This window comes from Scardinius erythrophthalmus (assembly GCF_964197995.2).
Source record: "Scardinius erythrophthalmus genome assembly, chromosome: 21".
In the NCBI taxonomy this organism is placed as follows: Eukaryota; Metazoa; Chordata; class Actinopteri; order Cypriniformes; family Leuciscidae; genus Scardinius; species Scardinius erythrophthalmus.
Window position 1 is genome coordinate 2,614,796 of NC_138241.1, and position 16,443 is coordinate 2,631,238.

At 37.1% G+C, this 16,443-nt stretch overlaps 1 protein-coding gene across 1 annotated transcript in view; it reads left to right on the forward strand.

Moving 5' to 3' along the window:
- Positions 1-16,443, forward strand: part of pcsk2 (proprotein convertase subtilisin/kexin type 2) — a 75,187-nt gene that overhangs the window by 27,299 nt on the left and 31,445 nt on the right. Inside the window, exons 6-8 of the mRNA XM_081350921.1 lie at positions 2,110-2,186; positions 7,159-7,247; positions 12,688-12,863. Of these exons, the coding sequence (XP_081207047.1) occupies positions 2,110-2,186; positions 7,159-7,247; positions 12,688-12,863 (342 nt within the window). The remainder of the gene's footprint in view (positions 1-2,109; positions 2,187-7,158; positions 7,248-12,687; positions 12,864-16,443) is intronic.

Consider the following 16,443-nt stretch of genomic DNA (forward strand, 5'->3'; position numbering starts at 1 on the left):
TTATGGTCAGAACAAAAACTGCTTGAAGAAATTCTTGTTATACTTTATCATAAGAATATTTCTCACCGATGGTTCCACTGGGAGACCAGCTGAATTTGGATGAACCAGTGAATCTCAGTTTTTTCAGTGTCATCCCAAACCTTCCATCCTCCGTTATCTTCTCCAAACACGTCATTAAACCTTGCCTCGGGAACCAAAGGCCTCCCTTTTGTCTCCCACTGAGTCACTGGTAAATGCCAGGCTGAAACCTCATCAGCCTGGAGCCATCGACCTCACAAGTGAACCATCTTTTCAACTCTGGTCTAATGAAGGCCACGCTCAGGCCCATCTGGGTAATGAACGCGTATGGTGAGAAACGCTGTGAAGACCTGAGATCATGAGCATGGGAAGATTCTGCATAGTTCTGCTCTGAAGAGGGCATTTGTTGATTTGGCTGGCTGAAATTATGTTAAATATGTTTACAGCTCCTGGAGCTTTCCGTGTTTTCATGGGTCATATATACTGTGTGGCAGCGGATAGAGAGATTTCACATGGTTTAGACCGCGGTACAGCCATCAGGACTGTTTTAAACTATTTATAATATTGATCAAATGTTTGGAATAATTAAGATTTCTTGTTTTTGAAAACGGGGCTCTTATGATCACCAAGGCTATATTTACATTTGATCAAACACTCAGTAAACACATTAATATAGTCAAATATTTGGTTACACTTTTCTTCGATAGTCCACTTTAGACATTCTGCTAACTATAAGTAAGTTTTCAACTACATGTCAATTAACTGTCATTAGAGTATTAGTAGACTGTCAGTACTGTTAGGGTTCGGGTTAGGAGAATAAGTTGACTTGTAGTTGCCAAGTTACTTATGGTCAGTGTAATGTCTGTTGGGGGAGCATCACAATAAAGTGTCAGTAGATGCATTTGATTAAGTAAACAGTCTACTAATACTCTAATGACAGTTAGTTGACATGTAGTTGAAAACTTACTTATAGTTAGCAGAATGTCTAAAGTGGACTATCGAAATAAATATTTTTACAATTTCGAAATGTAATTTATTCCTGTGATCAAAGCTGAATTTTCAGCATCATTACTCCAGTCTCCAGTGTCACATGATCCTTCAGAAATCAGTATAATATGATGATTTAATGCTCAAGACACATTTATGATTATTGTTGCTTCAGATTTGTCTGGAAACTGTCATATGCTACCATATTTTTAAAAGTTTGAGGTAAAAAAAAAAAGAACGAATAGGCCAATTTTATTCAGCAATTATGCATTAAATTGATCAAAAGTAAAATTTCAAATAAATGCCCTCTATTCATCAAAGTATCCTGAATTTTTCTTAAGTAGCAAAAACTGTTTTCAGCATTGTTATAATAAGAACCATTATTAATAATTTAGCACCATTAATAATGCATGATTTCTGAAGGATCATGTGACACTGAAGACTGGAGTAATGATGCTGAAATTCAGCTTGGAATAGATTACATTTTAAAATATAGTCACATAGAAAACAGTTACTTTAAATTGTAATAATATTTCACAATATTATTGTTTTACTGTACTTTTGATCAAATACTTGCAGCCTTGGTGAGCAGAAGAGACTTCTTTCAAAAATTAACAAATCTTTAATAAAGTAACATTACACATTGTTGGTTTATTGAATTTTCTGCATATATATATATATATATATATATATACAGTATATATATATATACACACCATTATTGTGACAAAACGACTCATTTCAGATTGTGGTCTTACACCCACACCGACCTTTTCTTCCTCATGTCTCTGCAAGTTTTTGTCAGACCAGAATGAAGTTCCTCTCATGATTTAGGTGTCTGTGCCGTGTTTCCCGCAGTGTTTGAATACATTACCCCTGAGATTGGGTGGATAGTTAATTAAGGAATAGCTAGAGGAACATTTAATGAGGGGCAGCTCAAAGCACACGGAGGGATGAACACAATGGGAATTCCAGAGATGGTTTCTAAATAATGAATGACTAATTACTGAAATGAAGCTCATTGTTTGTTTTGACATAATTGGTACTAATTCATGAGTCTGTTAAGCTTGATGACGGATCCTCTGTTTCTGGTTGATGTTTCAGAATGCAGAAGCCAGCTTTGACTTCAGTAGCAACGACCCGTTCCCTTACCCTCGCTACACGGACGACTGGTTTAACAGGTAATGAGCTCCGTTTCTAGCGGCTGGTTTTCAGAACGACAGTGTGTGTGACCATATTTTGACGTGTACATCCGTAGTTGTTTGAGTGGATGTCAGTGGACAGCACAGATCCCGGACAGCAACATAGAGTCGGCCCAGATCCGGCCCACATCTGGTACGCGCTGAATCCACACGTACCGAATGTGGCCCGGATCTGGGCCGACACTGTGTTGCTCTCTGGGATTTGTTATTTTCATGTGAAAGTAGCAAGAAGATCCATGTAGAAATGTGAAAATACTGAGTGGACACAATACAAAGCTTATGGACGCAGTGTCGTGTTTATATCTATTCCATCCAATCAGAATTTAGATTGAGAACTATCTGTTTGATAACACATAGTGTGAAGCCTTTTTTGCACTTTTTTTCATTTGTTGTGAATAAAATTGTATTTTGGTACAAGTTTCAAATGAAAACAAGCTAATCAACCACGATTATGTAATCAAATGTCTGTATTATTAGTTACAGTACTGTTCAAAGGTTTTAGTTTGGTCAAAATGTACAGTCTTTGGTGTCACATGATCTTCCAGAAATCTTTCTAATATGCTGATTTGCTGCTCAAGAAACATTTATGATTATTATCAATGTTGAAAACAGTTTTATATTTCTGTGGATTTTTTTTTCAGGATTCTTTGATAAATAGAAAGAGAACAGCAGTTATTTGAAATATAACTATTTTGTAGCATTATAAATGCCTTTACTATGAAAGCTTGTTTCCTTCACAAAATGAAAAAAAAAAGGTAATTGCAACTTTTTATCTTACTTTTTTTCTAAGAATTGCACGATATAAAGTCACAATTGCGTGTTATTAAGTCAGAATTGCGAGAATTAAACGGCGCAATTATCTTTTAACAATGTTTTAATCTGTGGCGGAGACAATCTTCCATACTTTACAGCTAATTTTGAGAGAAAATCTTACTGACCTCGAATGTGTACACTACACACAATATAAGATATAAATCTGCTGGTTGAAGATCTCGCTGATGCCGCAGTGCACTGACCTGCGACTGTGTTTCTTAGCAGTGTTTGGATGAAGGACTCCTTGCCTCTCTGTATTGATTTTCCTTACACGTAACCCCATTAAGTCATCTCTCCCTGGCTCTCAGCCCAGCTGCATTAACACACGCAATGAGCCTTTCCTTCTGCACTCCTATCAGAGCGATGTAGGCCTGAGCAAAACCACCCCGAGGTGAAGATCACGAGGAAAACTGCCTCGTTTAGTGTCATGTTTCATTGCCACCTCCAGTGGGACTGATCAATGACTCAGCACTCAATAGATTTTACATTACAATAAACATTCATTAATGCTCTGCAAGGGATGCGAGGAGTTTTAATACTTAAATCAATGTTTTCTTCCATTCTCTCTGAATAGATAATTTGATCCTCCTCTCTGCTGTGCATTATGAAACAGAACAAACGAGAGAGGTTTATGTGAGGAAGGGTGTTGTGTGGAGAAGAAAGAAACAAAAATCTCACCATTCAATACGACCCAGTGTAACGTAACTGTGTGCACTCAGAACACTTTGTAACGCAGCGACACACAAGTGAGCTCACAGCTAAAAGCATTTGCATTCACAAACGTTAAGAAAGCACTTAAACTCCCAAGCATGTATATTTTAAAAAAGCAGTTTATGACACTACATTACATTAGCAGTAAAAATGCATTTGTTGACTATTCACTTTATTCACTGATGATTTTTTCATTTGTTTCAATTTCTCAGATGATTGAGGCTCATATATATTGTGTGCAAAAGCATGTAATTTCTGCACCACTAGCGAAAGACATGAAAATAAAACTGTTATGAAACAGGTTTCTGGAAGCTTGTTTCCACCTGGGAATAAATGAAAAATGAATTGCGACTTTTTAATCTCACAATTCATACTTTATAACTGACAGTTGCAGAAATGTGAGATCCAAATACATAATTGCAAGTAATAAAGTCCAAATTGGAAGACATAAACTAGCAATTCTGACTTTTTTTTTCTTCTTGCAATTGCTTATATTTCCCAATTCCTGCTTTTTTCCCCTCAGAATTGTGAAATATAAACTTGCAATTCTGAGAAAAAAAAAAGGCACAATTACTTTTTTATTCCATGGAAACAAACTTCCACCCCTCCGCCTGCTATTGTTTGGACAAACAGATAGTCCCACCCCAAATGGATGAAATTGGTTGAGCCAGTGTGTCTGTGTTGGGCTGGTTTGGATGCTCAAATAAGCAATAATAGTTCAATAGCACCGCAGAGCCACGATGTTTATAGTTTTCACCGGAATCAGTCTAAGGATGCTTTAGAGTTATGAAATGACATTGAACGGATTTGAATTCACCCGAGCACAAGCTCTTCTGCTCTTGTAGACACACATGTCCTATATTCAACACACTGATTAAACCTGATTAAAAAAGATGAGGGCCAAGAGCAATATAATCTCTTAAGATCCTGAATTCTTAGCTAGGAACCTGTTCAAAACTATATCAAATACAAGAGTAGTTGTTTTCTTGGCTTGGATGATGAGCTGTTTACTGTGCAGATTTGTGCAGCCGACAGCTAAGGCTTTCACGAGAGTGTATGAGATATCTCTCCTGCATATGTACAGTATGTGGACAGAAGGTGCCCGACGGGAGGAAGGTCAGGGAAGATTGGCAAGCCTTCTGTCGGCGTGCTGCTCTGCTCAAAGACCCCCATCACACTGTCACACCATCAGAGAATATCACTGTACCACACGTTAAAGGTGCAGTATATGTGAGATTGACAGCTAGTGGTGTAAATAGGTACTGCAGTCCAAATCCTAAATATCAGAGATCGTTGTTTCTCCCGCCTCCTCAGACTCGCCGCTCACGCGGGTTGCCAGATTGAGGACACGCAACAGGAACGATCGCAATTGACAATTGAATGCAAGGAGACTTGCACACTGAAAGCTGATGAGTTGATTTATTGATTTATGATGAGTTGATATCGCGTTTTAACATGCTCCCGTTCATAGTGATTTTTAGATGGATACTAGGGCTGTCATTTTACCAACACAAGTTTCGAAACGAAAATAGGGAATCGATTTTAACGGCCTTCTCTCGGAGCGCGTGCAGCTCGTCACGATACGCCCGCAGCGAACGCGCATCACACAGCGACTGCAGGCTCTGACACACACACATAACAGCAGATTATACTTCTGCATAATGTGTCTCTTTTTACTACAAAAATGTGAATTCTGCCGGTTTTCAGACAGTCTCATGCATACAGATACAGATTCGGGCTACGGTCTACAATTGCCTACGTAGGCGAAATTCGTTTGACATTTCTAATCGTAAACACAGCCATGCTGAATCCTGCAGTGATGTTTCTCATTGATGTTATGGCAGTTATGGCTTATTGTTTTTCGAGAATGTTGCACTCCTGTTTGTTTTTTTACATTGACAACTGTCAATTAAATCACAGTATATTCTGTGTTTTGTATGCCATGTTTTGTGTTAATATATACAGTATGTGGCTTTCTGGTTGAGGAACCTATACTAATATAATCGTTGATTATAAAACATTATTCATTTTCTGTGTCGAAACCTAAAACATTTCCAGAATTATGATCAGACTTTAGATGCAAGACTTGATAAACACCCCTGTAAAAACCATGTCAGATCAATGTCGGGTGACCCTGACACCAGCCTTATACGAGGCTTAGAACTGATCAGTCTTTCAGGCAACCTGCAGACTAGTCGATTTTGAAAATATTTAGGTGTCCAAAGTTAAAGGAACACGCCGACTTTTTGGGACTTTAGCTTATTCACCGTATCCCCCAGAGTTAGATAAGTCCATACATACCCTTCTCATCTCCATGCGTGCCGTAACTCTGTCTGACGCACCCACCGCTAGCCTAGCTTAGCACAAAGACTGGAGGTAAATGGCTCCAGCTAGCATACCGCTCCCAATAAGTGACAAAATAACGCCAACATTTTCCTATTTACATGTTGTGATTTGTAAAGTCACAGCGTGTACAAATAACAAGGTCACATGAGACACAGCCATCTTCTAACCATTCAAGTAGCAGTGCTTTGCCTTCTGAGAATATAGTTCCCAGTATGTATACAGTTAGAAGATGGCTGCGACTATACAAATCACAACAACTTATCTAACTCTGGGGGATACGGTGAATAAGATAAAGTCCCAAAAAGTCTGCATGTTCCTTTAACAAAGAAAATGTCATAACCTTCATTGATTTCAGAGTACAAATCTGAATACGATATTTTGTAGAAAGATATTAGTTAAACCTTGGCATAATTTATATTTTTTTACAGTGCACATCAAGGACAGACACAATCTAATAGAAAGGCGAGAAGATCCTCTTGTTTTTTTCCATCGTGTGAAGCATGCTGGGGCGTGTGGTGAGAGCAGAGCAATATCATCTGAGCTGCAGACTCACAGCATAATCAGACGCTTATATATAAATAGAAGCGCTGACTGTCTGAGTGGAGGAGAGGAGGGAACCATCGCTGTGCTTCATGCCGGGGCTCTTCCTGAGGATTCTCCATTCTAGAGACCATTTTAGAAGCTTGTCTTGTACATTTACGGGTTGTTATTGAAGTAGAGCAATGTTCGACATCAATGACTTCATTTCCTTAAGGGGACCTATTGTGCAAAATTCACTTTTACATGGGGTTTGAACATAAATGTGTGTACACAACCACCATGTAATGATAAAAATCCACAAACTGCTTGTTTAATCCCCATAAATCAAAGCAGTGTCTCAGAATAAGCCGTTTGCAGATTCTAGCCGTGTGACGTCACATTGCACAGGCCCCGCCCACAAAATATGAATAACTGAATAAGAGCTTTGCTGACTGGAGAGATTTTTTTTAGCAAATAGCTTTAATATTTAATTGTTATATCACATAAATCATTGTGAAATATGTAACTCTAGACATCTCTGAATGTTTTTGTTTTTTTCCAGTCATGGAACCAGGTGTGCTGGTGAGGTGTCTGCAGTCTCAAACAACAACATCTGTGGGGTGGGCGTGGCCTACAACTCCAAGGTAGCAGGTACGTTTCTGATAGGCTTTTTACAGTGATGACCTCATCATGAATTTAAAGTTCTGGTTAATTTAGACAGTTCCACTTTAGACATTTTACTAACTAATATGTAACTACATGTCAACTAATTCTTATTAGTATGCAACTACATGTCAGCTAACTCTCATTAGAGTATTAGAAGACTGTTAGGTTGGGTTTAGTAGAATAATCTGAAGTACTTTCAAAGTTTCTTATAGTCTGTAGAATGTCTGTTGGGGAGCATCAAAATAAAGTTTTAACAGATAATAATCAGACAGACTAATAATACTCTAAAGACTGCTAGTTGACGTAGTTGCAAAGTTACTTATAGTTGGCAGAATGACTAAAGGGGACCATCGAAATAAAGTGTTATCAATGTTCCTAACAACGTCTCATTTGAGATGTCAAGCAAACTGCCTTGGAAGTAGTTGAGAGTAGTTGAGAGTAGTTGAGAGTAGGCTTAGCAGTCAAGGGACGAACCAGAGCTGTCAAGTCAGACAATAGGCTCTTGGTGTGCACTATCTGCATTGAATTTTTTATCCAAGGTCTTTGTGATACATTATGCTGAACCCAGTTGCAGTTTATTTACAATAATCATAAGTGAGCAAAATAAAGACTGGTCAATAACATAAACATGAAAACAACAGAAGACTAATGACCAAACAAGAAACACCAATGAAACAGTGAACCAATCAAAACGTGACACATAAGAAAAGGGAAGCACAAGACATGATCACATGAGGGCAAGGAAATCACATGCCACAGGAACCATGACTGTGAGAAACTGTTGTAAAGGTCTGCCCTGCTCATCCCGCACAAGCTGCAGAGTCGCACAATCAGTTCACTGATCACGTGACAGAAGTAAAGCGAGATGACTGACAAGACTATGGTGGAGGATTCATTGTGAAACAGAGCTTAAGCATCTGATAAATGTTTTGGTAACACTTTAAAATACGGATCCTTCGTTAATGAATAACTACACAGGAACAAATGAGTAACACAATGTTAACAATCTAGTAACTACAGTTAACTAACAAGTAACTCTGATTAACAAATTAGTAAGTAATAGCACACAGATTTAAGTGGTAGTTCACTATTAACTAATCAATAACTACTATTTTTTTAATACTTCCCAGAGAACTACTGAATTTTTTACAGATTTAAGTGGTAGTTCACTAATAACTAATCAATAACTAAAAAAAAATAATACTTCCCAGAGAAATAATGAAAAAAATTCACAATTCATGCAAAACTTAATAACTAATGCAGGAAAAATTACTAGCACTAGATTAACATGCTAGATACTGTACACTAATTATCAATATGTAGTAGCGTAGCAGACTTATGATTTGGGAAAGCTGTCAATAATTAGCCTATGCACTGCTGTCTTTTAGAGAACTATTCATAAACTAAATAATTTTTAAGAATGGTTTTTATAAATGCACTTGTCTGGAACACTTACCCTGTGGCCGATTTTCAGGCATTCCTCTGGACTGGCTTTGAATAACTAGAGTCATCATGGTGAGTACTGGAACATACTGAGTCATCGGCCATCCAAATACCAGTTATTTTATTATTTAACCTACCTCTCAAAATTGTTTTTATGTATGTCTCTTTGTTCATATGTATATATATATATATATATATATATATATATATATATATATATATATATATATATATATATATATATATAAATATGTGTGTGTATATATATCCTGTGAATGATTAGATGATTCTACCCTTTCGGGTTGGCTCTTCATTAGTAACTACAGCATGGAATCATGATAACTGGTAATGACTCAAGTGTTAATGCATACTTTTATAGGACTTACAAATTATTTGGATCCGTATTCTAAAGTGAAGATCATGTTAACTAACAAGTAATGATTCAAGTGTTACTACATACCTCTATAGGAACTACTAATTATTTGGATCCGTATTCTAAAGTGAAGATCATGTTAACTAACTAGTAATGACTCAAGTGTTACTACATACCCCTATAGGAACTACTAATTATTTGGATCCGTATTCTAAAGTGAAGATCATGTTAACTAACTAGTAATGACTCAAGTGTTACTACATACCTCTATAGGAACTACTAATTATTTGGATCCGTATTCTAAAGTGAAGATCATGTTAACTAACTAGTAATGACTCAAGTGTTACTACATACCTCTATAGGAACTACTAATTATTTGGATCTGTATTCTAAAGTGAAGATCATGTTAACTAACTAGTAATGACTCAAGTGTCTCAAATGACTCAAGCTATAATAAAATAACTGGTATTTGGATGGCTGATGACTCAGTATGTTCCAGTACTCACCATGATGAGTCTAGTTATTCAAAGCCAGTCCAGAGGAATGCCTGAAAATCGGCCACAGGGTAAGTGTTCCAGACAAGTGCATTTATAAAAACAATTCTTAAAAATTATTTAGTTTATGAATAGTTCTCTAAAAGACAGCAGTGCATAGGCTAATTATTGACAGCTTTCCCAAATCATAAGTCTGCTACGCTATTACATATTTATAATTAGTGTACAGTATCTAGCAGTAATGTTAATCTAGTGCTAGTAATTTGTCCTGCATTAGTTATTAATTAGTTTTGCATGAATTGTGAATTTTTTTCATTATTTCTCTGGGAAGTATTGAAAAATAGTAGTTATTGATTAGTTATTAGTGAACTACCACTTAAATCTGTAAAAAAATTCAGTAGTTCTCTGTGAAGTATTAAAAAATAGTAGTTATTGATTAGTTAATAGTGAACTACCACTTAAATCTGTGTGCTATTACTTACTAATTCGTTAATCAGAGTTACTTGTTAGTTAATTGTAGTTACTAGATTGTTAATATTGTGTTACTCATTTGTACCTGTGTAGTTATTCATTAACGAAGGATCCGTATTTTAAAGTGTTACCAATGTTTTTTATGTCTATATGTTTTATAATCTCTTCACAGATTATGTGTGATCGCTAATTCGAAAGCGAAAGTAAAACGCAAGCTTCCTGATGCCTGCTACACACAATAGCCTGTCTCCCAATATCAAACCCATCTTAATGACTCTGGTCTCTGTTTGCACTTTAAATATTGAGAGAGTTCTTTGATTATGGTTGCACTTCTTGTTTGCACTTAATAACACTAATTAAAAAAATGTCTATTTTCAATTTGTGGAAAGGAGTTTAATTAGTAGGTCACACACAGTCTCAATCAGAAGTTCTGGAAGCTCATAATTCATTTACAGTAAGGTCTGAAGAGACACTTGTGAAATCATACAGGAGAGAAGTCAGTCAGTTGAGTTTGTGGCAAAACCTTTTACAGTGCTTGTATATTGCAATGCATATGATAATTCATACTCATTAAGTAGAACGGAAATTACATTAATTACAAGATGATTGTTAAAACAAAATGCACCTGCAGACTATTGTTCCAGTCATGAATTTTGTCATTTTTGTCGTCTCGTCTCGCTCTCATGAACCCAATCTCGTGTCTCGTTTCGTCTCGTGAGCTAAGTGTCTCGTCACACCCCTACTAAAGTACCAAGAACATTCATTCCATAGCACATGGTGCATACAAATATACACATTCAATATGCAATTCAATTCAATTGAATTCACATTTATTTATAGAGCTTTAAAAAATAAGTAAAAAAAGTTTCAAAACAGCTTTACAGAAAATGCATGTTACAATCAAGAAGCCAATTAAATTCAGAAACCATATTCATATTAATGTGTTTGGCTACTATCAAGATTCAAGACAATGTTTTAATTAAAATCATTTGTATGCATTTTTTCCTTATCAGGTTTGTTCTGTGTAGTCGATAAATATAATGAATGACTTTGAATGACTATGATGAATGATCCCTTTGTTTCGGAAAATCATCTTTATCATATTGATAACTTCTACCCCTCCCCTCTTCCAAAATATCCAGCACACAAACATCAGCATCAATAAAAACATCATTTACGCACTGCAGCACATTGATTTTTTTTCTTTTCAAAAGGCCACAAAAGTAAAGTTGAGTAACTAATTGCCAGTGAATATCTTGTGTTTAGCTTTTGTCCCTTACACAGGACACACACATAGAGTGTCTGTAGTCTCACCACTTCAGCTCTTGCAATGTTTTATAATCACCTTCAGGAAGAGGTCAGTATTAAAGGTCTCACGTGTTTGATGTCTTATGATACACAGCAGTGGTATTTTTAGAGTGTATTCACACAGAGCTTCGGGCTTAAACCTGTGCAGATATATATGAAAAGACAGAGATTGTTGCATATTCAAACGCACTGTAATGAACTTGAGTTAGCGCTGCTCATGTTGCCTGTTGAAGATCATTGCAGAAGTTACATTGTTGGCCTCCATCACAGTCCCCTTCGGACTGTTTAACTCTTTCCCCGCCAGCCACCGCCAGCTTTTTTGAACACTTTCACAAAAGTTTTTATGACCCCCAGAACATTTTGTTGTATAAATATCTGAATATGCAATATATCAAAATAAAGAACAGAGCCTCTGTTTTTAAACAAAAAAACATTTTATTCTAGCTTCATGCATTCTTTTTTTATCAACACTTGAATGTGGGTAAGTTTCGTAAAAAAACAACAACATTTTGAGCAAAAAGCTGAGAAAATCGTGTTTTTGTCAAAGACTACATCCGGATGGGATTCAGAACGATGATCAAACACAGTTGGAGTAGATTGAGTTCATCAACACCCCCAAAGCTTCACAGTCCTAAAGCTCGTCCTGGGTCGACATTTCATTCAGAAACATTAGGCAGCTTTGATTCATATGCTGTTTAATGTTGATGGTCGCGTTATAATTTACATATGCATATGATTATATGGTATTGCTTGTTTCTGCTTCTTCTTCTCCTGTGTTTTGATCAGGAGATTATGCACTATTTCAGTAGATGTGTATCTATAGCGGCCCCTACTGTATAACAGTGAAATCATGGAAAGCGGAAAAATTCTGTCAATGGCGGGGAAAGAGTTAACTAGCAAGACTCCGGGAGACTCAATGCTTCGGGATGTTCGCAAACAGCTTTCAATCTTCTTATTAACCCTAAGTAAAGGATGAAAAGAACTTTGCTGTGAGTATATGAGGGCCTTTACTTGCTACAGGAGCTTAGCATTGCATGCTATTTCACCAGCTGGACCAGCAGGGACGTTTATTTTCTTAATTTCTGCAAGTTTGTCAGAAGAGAGAGAGAGAGAGAGAGAGAGAGAGAGAGAGAGAGAGAAGCAAAGTTAAGGGTAAAACTTGTGAAGTGCTTGATGCAGTACCAAAGCTATTATCTTCTGCTTCTTCTTCCATACGTCAGCAGTGAATCTCACACCCTCTCACCCCTCCAGTTATCACTGCAGATCATGATGAATAGAGCGGCATCAAGGGTTTTCCTATTGTTCCCATGTTCTCAGTTTTTTCTATTTTTTGCAGGCATTCGTATGCTGGACCAGCCCTTCATGACGGACATCATTGAGGCGTCTTCCATCAGCCACATGCCACAGGTCATTGACATCTACAGTGCCAGCTGGGGTCCCACCGATGATGGCAAAACAGTGGACGGTCCTCGCGAGCTCACCCTGCAGGCCATGGCAGACGGAGTCAATAAGGTACCGGAGCAAAGAGCTTTCAGTAACACTTTATTTTACAGTGTCCTTGTTACATATGTTACATGTACTTTCCATAGTAATAACAGTAAATTATGCATAATTACATGCAACTAACCCTCAACCAAACCCTAATCCTACCCTAACCCTATAGTAAGTACATGTTGTTAATTAATATTACTCAGTACTTAAATATATAATTACATTGTAACAATGACACCTTAAAATAAAGTGTAACCGAGTTTTCTTGCAGCATAGCAAACGGGATTCCCTTATGAATCGCCTGCTGCTGTGGAGAGAAAAGAGGGAAGAAAAACTAGACAGGTACAGAATTGTAACATCTGGTCCAATCAGATAAAAACCTGGAGTTCAGAGTCCTCCTGGTCGCTCTGCCACTTTAGATCAGCTGCAACACTGATTATTGCACTGTTCTGAAAATATCAGTGTATTTAGAGGTTTAGCTTCAATATAAAACCAGATTAACTAATAGAACAAAAAATGTGCATTTCCAGAAGGAAATATTCATATATATCCCCAATATTCTAAATCATAATTTGATATGCACATATTATGCAAATGTTATCAAAGTGAGAAAGAAAATGGCAAATTATTGCACAGTTCTGAAAATATCAGTACATTTAGAGGTTTAGCTTCAATATAAAACCAGATTAACTAATAGAACAAAAAAATTGCATTTCCAGAAGGAAATATTCCTATATATCCCCTATATCCTTGAAATCAATTCAATGAAAATTCTATATGCAAATGTTGAGAAAGAAAAGTAAATGTAAGGTACTTACTTTTGATAACATAAAGTCAGAAAAAAAAATGGCAGCTGTGATTACCACAACTTAACTAAAAAAAAAAAATACGGTAGCAACATTTTAAGTTTTACAGATTTAGCTTAAATTTACAGTAAAGTAAAGTTCATCACAGGTGTCTTTTCCCCAAGCTGAGGGAAATACTGATATATAGAAGATGCACACAGTGTTAAACACAAAACACCATCATGGTAACACACATGGCACTAAAATAATGCTTTAAACATTCATCTAACAACATAAGATGTAACATAACTGATAAGAATAAACTAAGAAGAAACTGAGATATTTCCCATCAAAGGTGAGTTGTCATACAGAGAATTTTGGGAATGCCAATTTATGGCTTTTCACTGCAAATTATATGGTGACTTGTTGTTTGTCACTTCCAAAAACTTTATATTTCACAGTGTTTTACTGTGCATATATTATGGTTCTATTGCATAAATTAAAGGAACTTTCCATTAACCAATTCAATTTTTCAGGCTTTACCATTAAAACTACAATCCCCTCCAGGCGTTTACTAACATACAGGACCCTATCAGGCGCGACGCAAGGATGTTTTGCTAGTTTCAGCCCGACGCAGTTTTTATTTTCATGTCCTGCTCCACGTTGTTTAAATAGCAAATGCATTTGTGCGCCCATGGGCTGCTGGTCTGAGAACGAGTGTGTGTTCAGGTGCAATGTTGGAGCGTTGCTGTTTTGAGGAACTGAAATATACAGAGCCATTGATCACCTGAAACCTGGTCTAAAGTCAATGGTGCAGTATTTTTTTGTTTTGTTATTTAAAGAGCACGTTAGTAATGTGCACTTATAGGCGGGTCCACAAAGCTTATTAGTTTTCCACTTGCAAATTCTGTCGTGTAAATACCGAATCTGCCATGGCGCGAGCGGCTTTTAAAGGGAATGGGAGATGAGACTCTGTTTGGTTATTGCACGTTACGCTTAAAACACACCCATTACTCATTAAGACAATAGAGACAAAACACACCCATTACTCATGAAGAGAATAGGGACAAAACACACCCATGACTCATTAAGAGAATAGGGACGACCCTTTTAGATCATGCGCCGGGACCACCGACCATTTTCCCTGTCGTTAAACTAGCAAAAGTGGATTCGGACCGACCTAAGTGCACTTGTGCCGTGCGCTTAGATCCTTAAAATAGGGCCCACAGTATGTCAGTTGTCAACCTCGTAGAGTCTCGTTGCTTCACACTATATGTGTTATTTAGTGAATGGAGCCTTCACAAATTGCCTCGGCTAATGGGTATAAATGTAGCTGAGCGTTCCTCCGCTGAGCAGGATTTATGAGGGTGACCCATCTGTCAAGACGAGCCATCGCACAGAGTAATCTCCCTGTGTTTTCAACAGCCCTTTGCAATTGAAATCAGATTGGACAAGAATAGCAGTGATGGGTGAAGACTCGGTCTGTCCCTCAGGCGTTCTCAATGCAGTTAGAGAGGACCGAGGTTGAGCCCGGGAGTAATATTGAACGCTGTTTAATCATTTTAAGGGTCAGATGGCAAACACTTCATTTATTTATATGTAGGATGGTACAGAGAGTGCTAATGAAATGCCAGATACAGTTCAGCATTGTGGTTTTGATGCTGGTGTCGTAGCTTAAAGAAATGCTCTGGTTTAATATCAGTAACAGCATGTTTAGCATAATGTTGATTACCACAAAATCATTTTGGATTGTCGGTCAAAAATTGTGGTTACGATATAGCAAGTACAATGGTGTATTTCAATAAACATAAGGAATATTTGAATATGTTTTCAAGAAAGTTCTCTTTCAGTCTTTCTACCTCAAAAATCTGTTTAATTCAATGTTTCACTTGCCATTTCTTCGTAATTAATTGTGAAATTTACTAGCAATTTCAGAGCAGAAACTGTTTCTACAATAATTTTTTTGCAGTGTTATATCCAGTCTTTCAACCTCTGTGCCATGACCTTGTAACACGACACGACTATGCTCAAAATACAGAGAAAACAGAGAATCCATGTCTGCATGGATGATGGACAGCCTTCTTTTTCTTCTTTCAAACCCTCTGGAATGAAAGTCCAAATGATTTCCATAACCAGTATTACACATAGAATGCAACTAAATTTAAAGGAATAGTTTACCCAAAAATGAATTACTTTTTTTTTATTGAAGGAGGGACCCAGAGTCATATCTAGAGACCAGAACATCATAGGGACTGGGAACAATATAACAATATGTCCATATTGAAGTCAGTGACATTACACTGAATAACAGCACAGACGCTTCTGTTCCTGCTGTTTGACCAAATGTTCCTTCATTCGTCCGGAAGGAATTTTCTCCCTCCCACACTAAACAGAGCCTGTTACAAAACCAGCAGTGCTTAAAGCGCAATCGCTTGTGTTATCTACGTGTAATTGTTCCAGAGTTCAGCTGATGGGTCTCCATTCATAAAGAGTGTGAGAGGAAGAGAAACAAGAAAGAAACAGAGATGGAGAGATTCTGTTCACTAAAATGAGCACCAGAGTATTAATTTAGTCAGTCAAGGGATGTGTAAAAAGGTTGGATCATGGTCCAGACCAATGGGGCCAGTGCACTTAGAGGTCTGACACACAAAAACAAGGCACTGGCACTGCAAATGTAAAATTGATATTGATATACAAACTGTGCTCGAATAGGTGCCTCTAAATGCAACGCAACTTAGGCTCACTGGAAAAACATGCCTCTAACTCCAAAAACATACCTCTACATACATTTCACTGCAGTTTCCAGCTGAAATGAA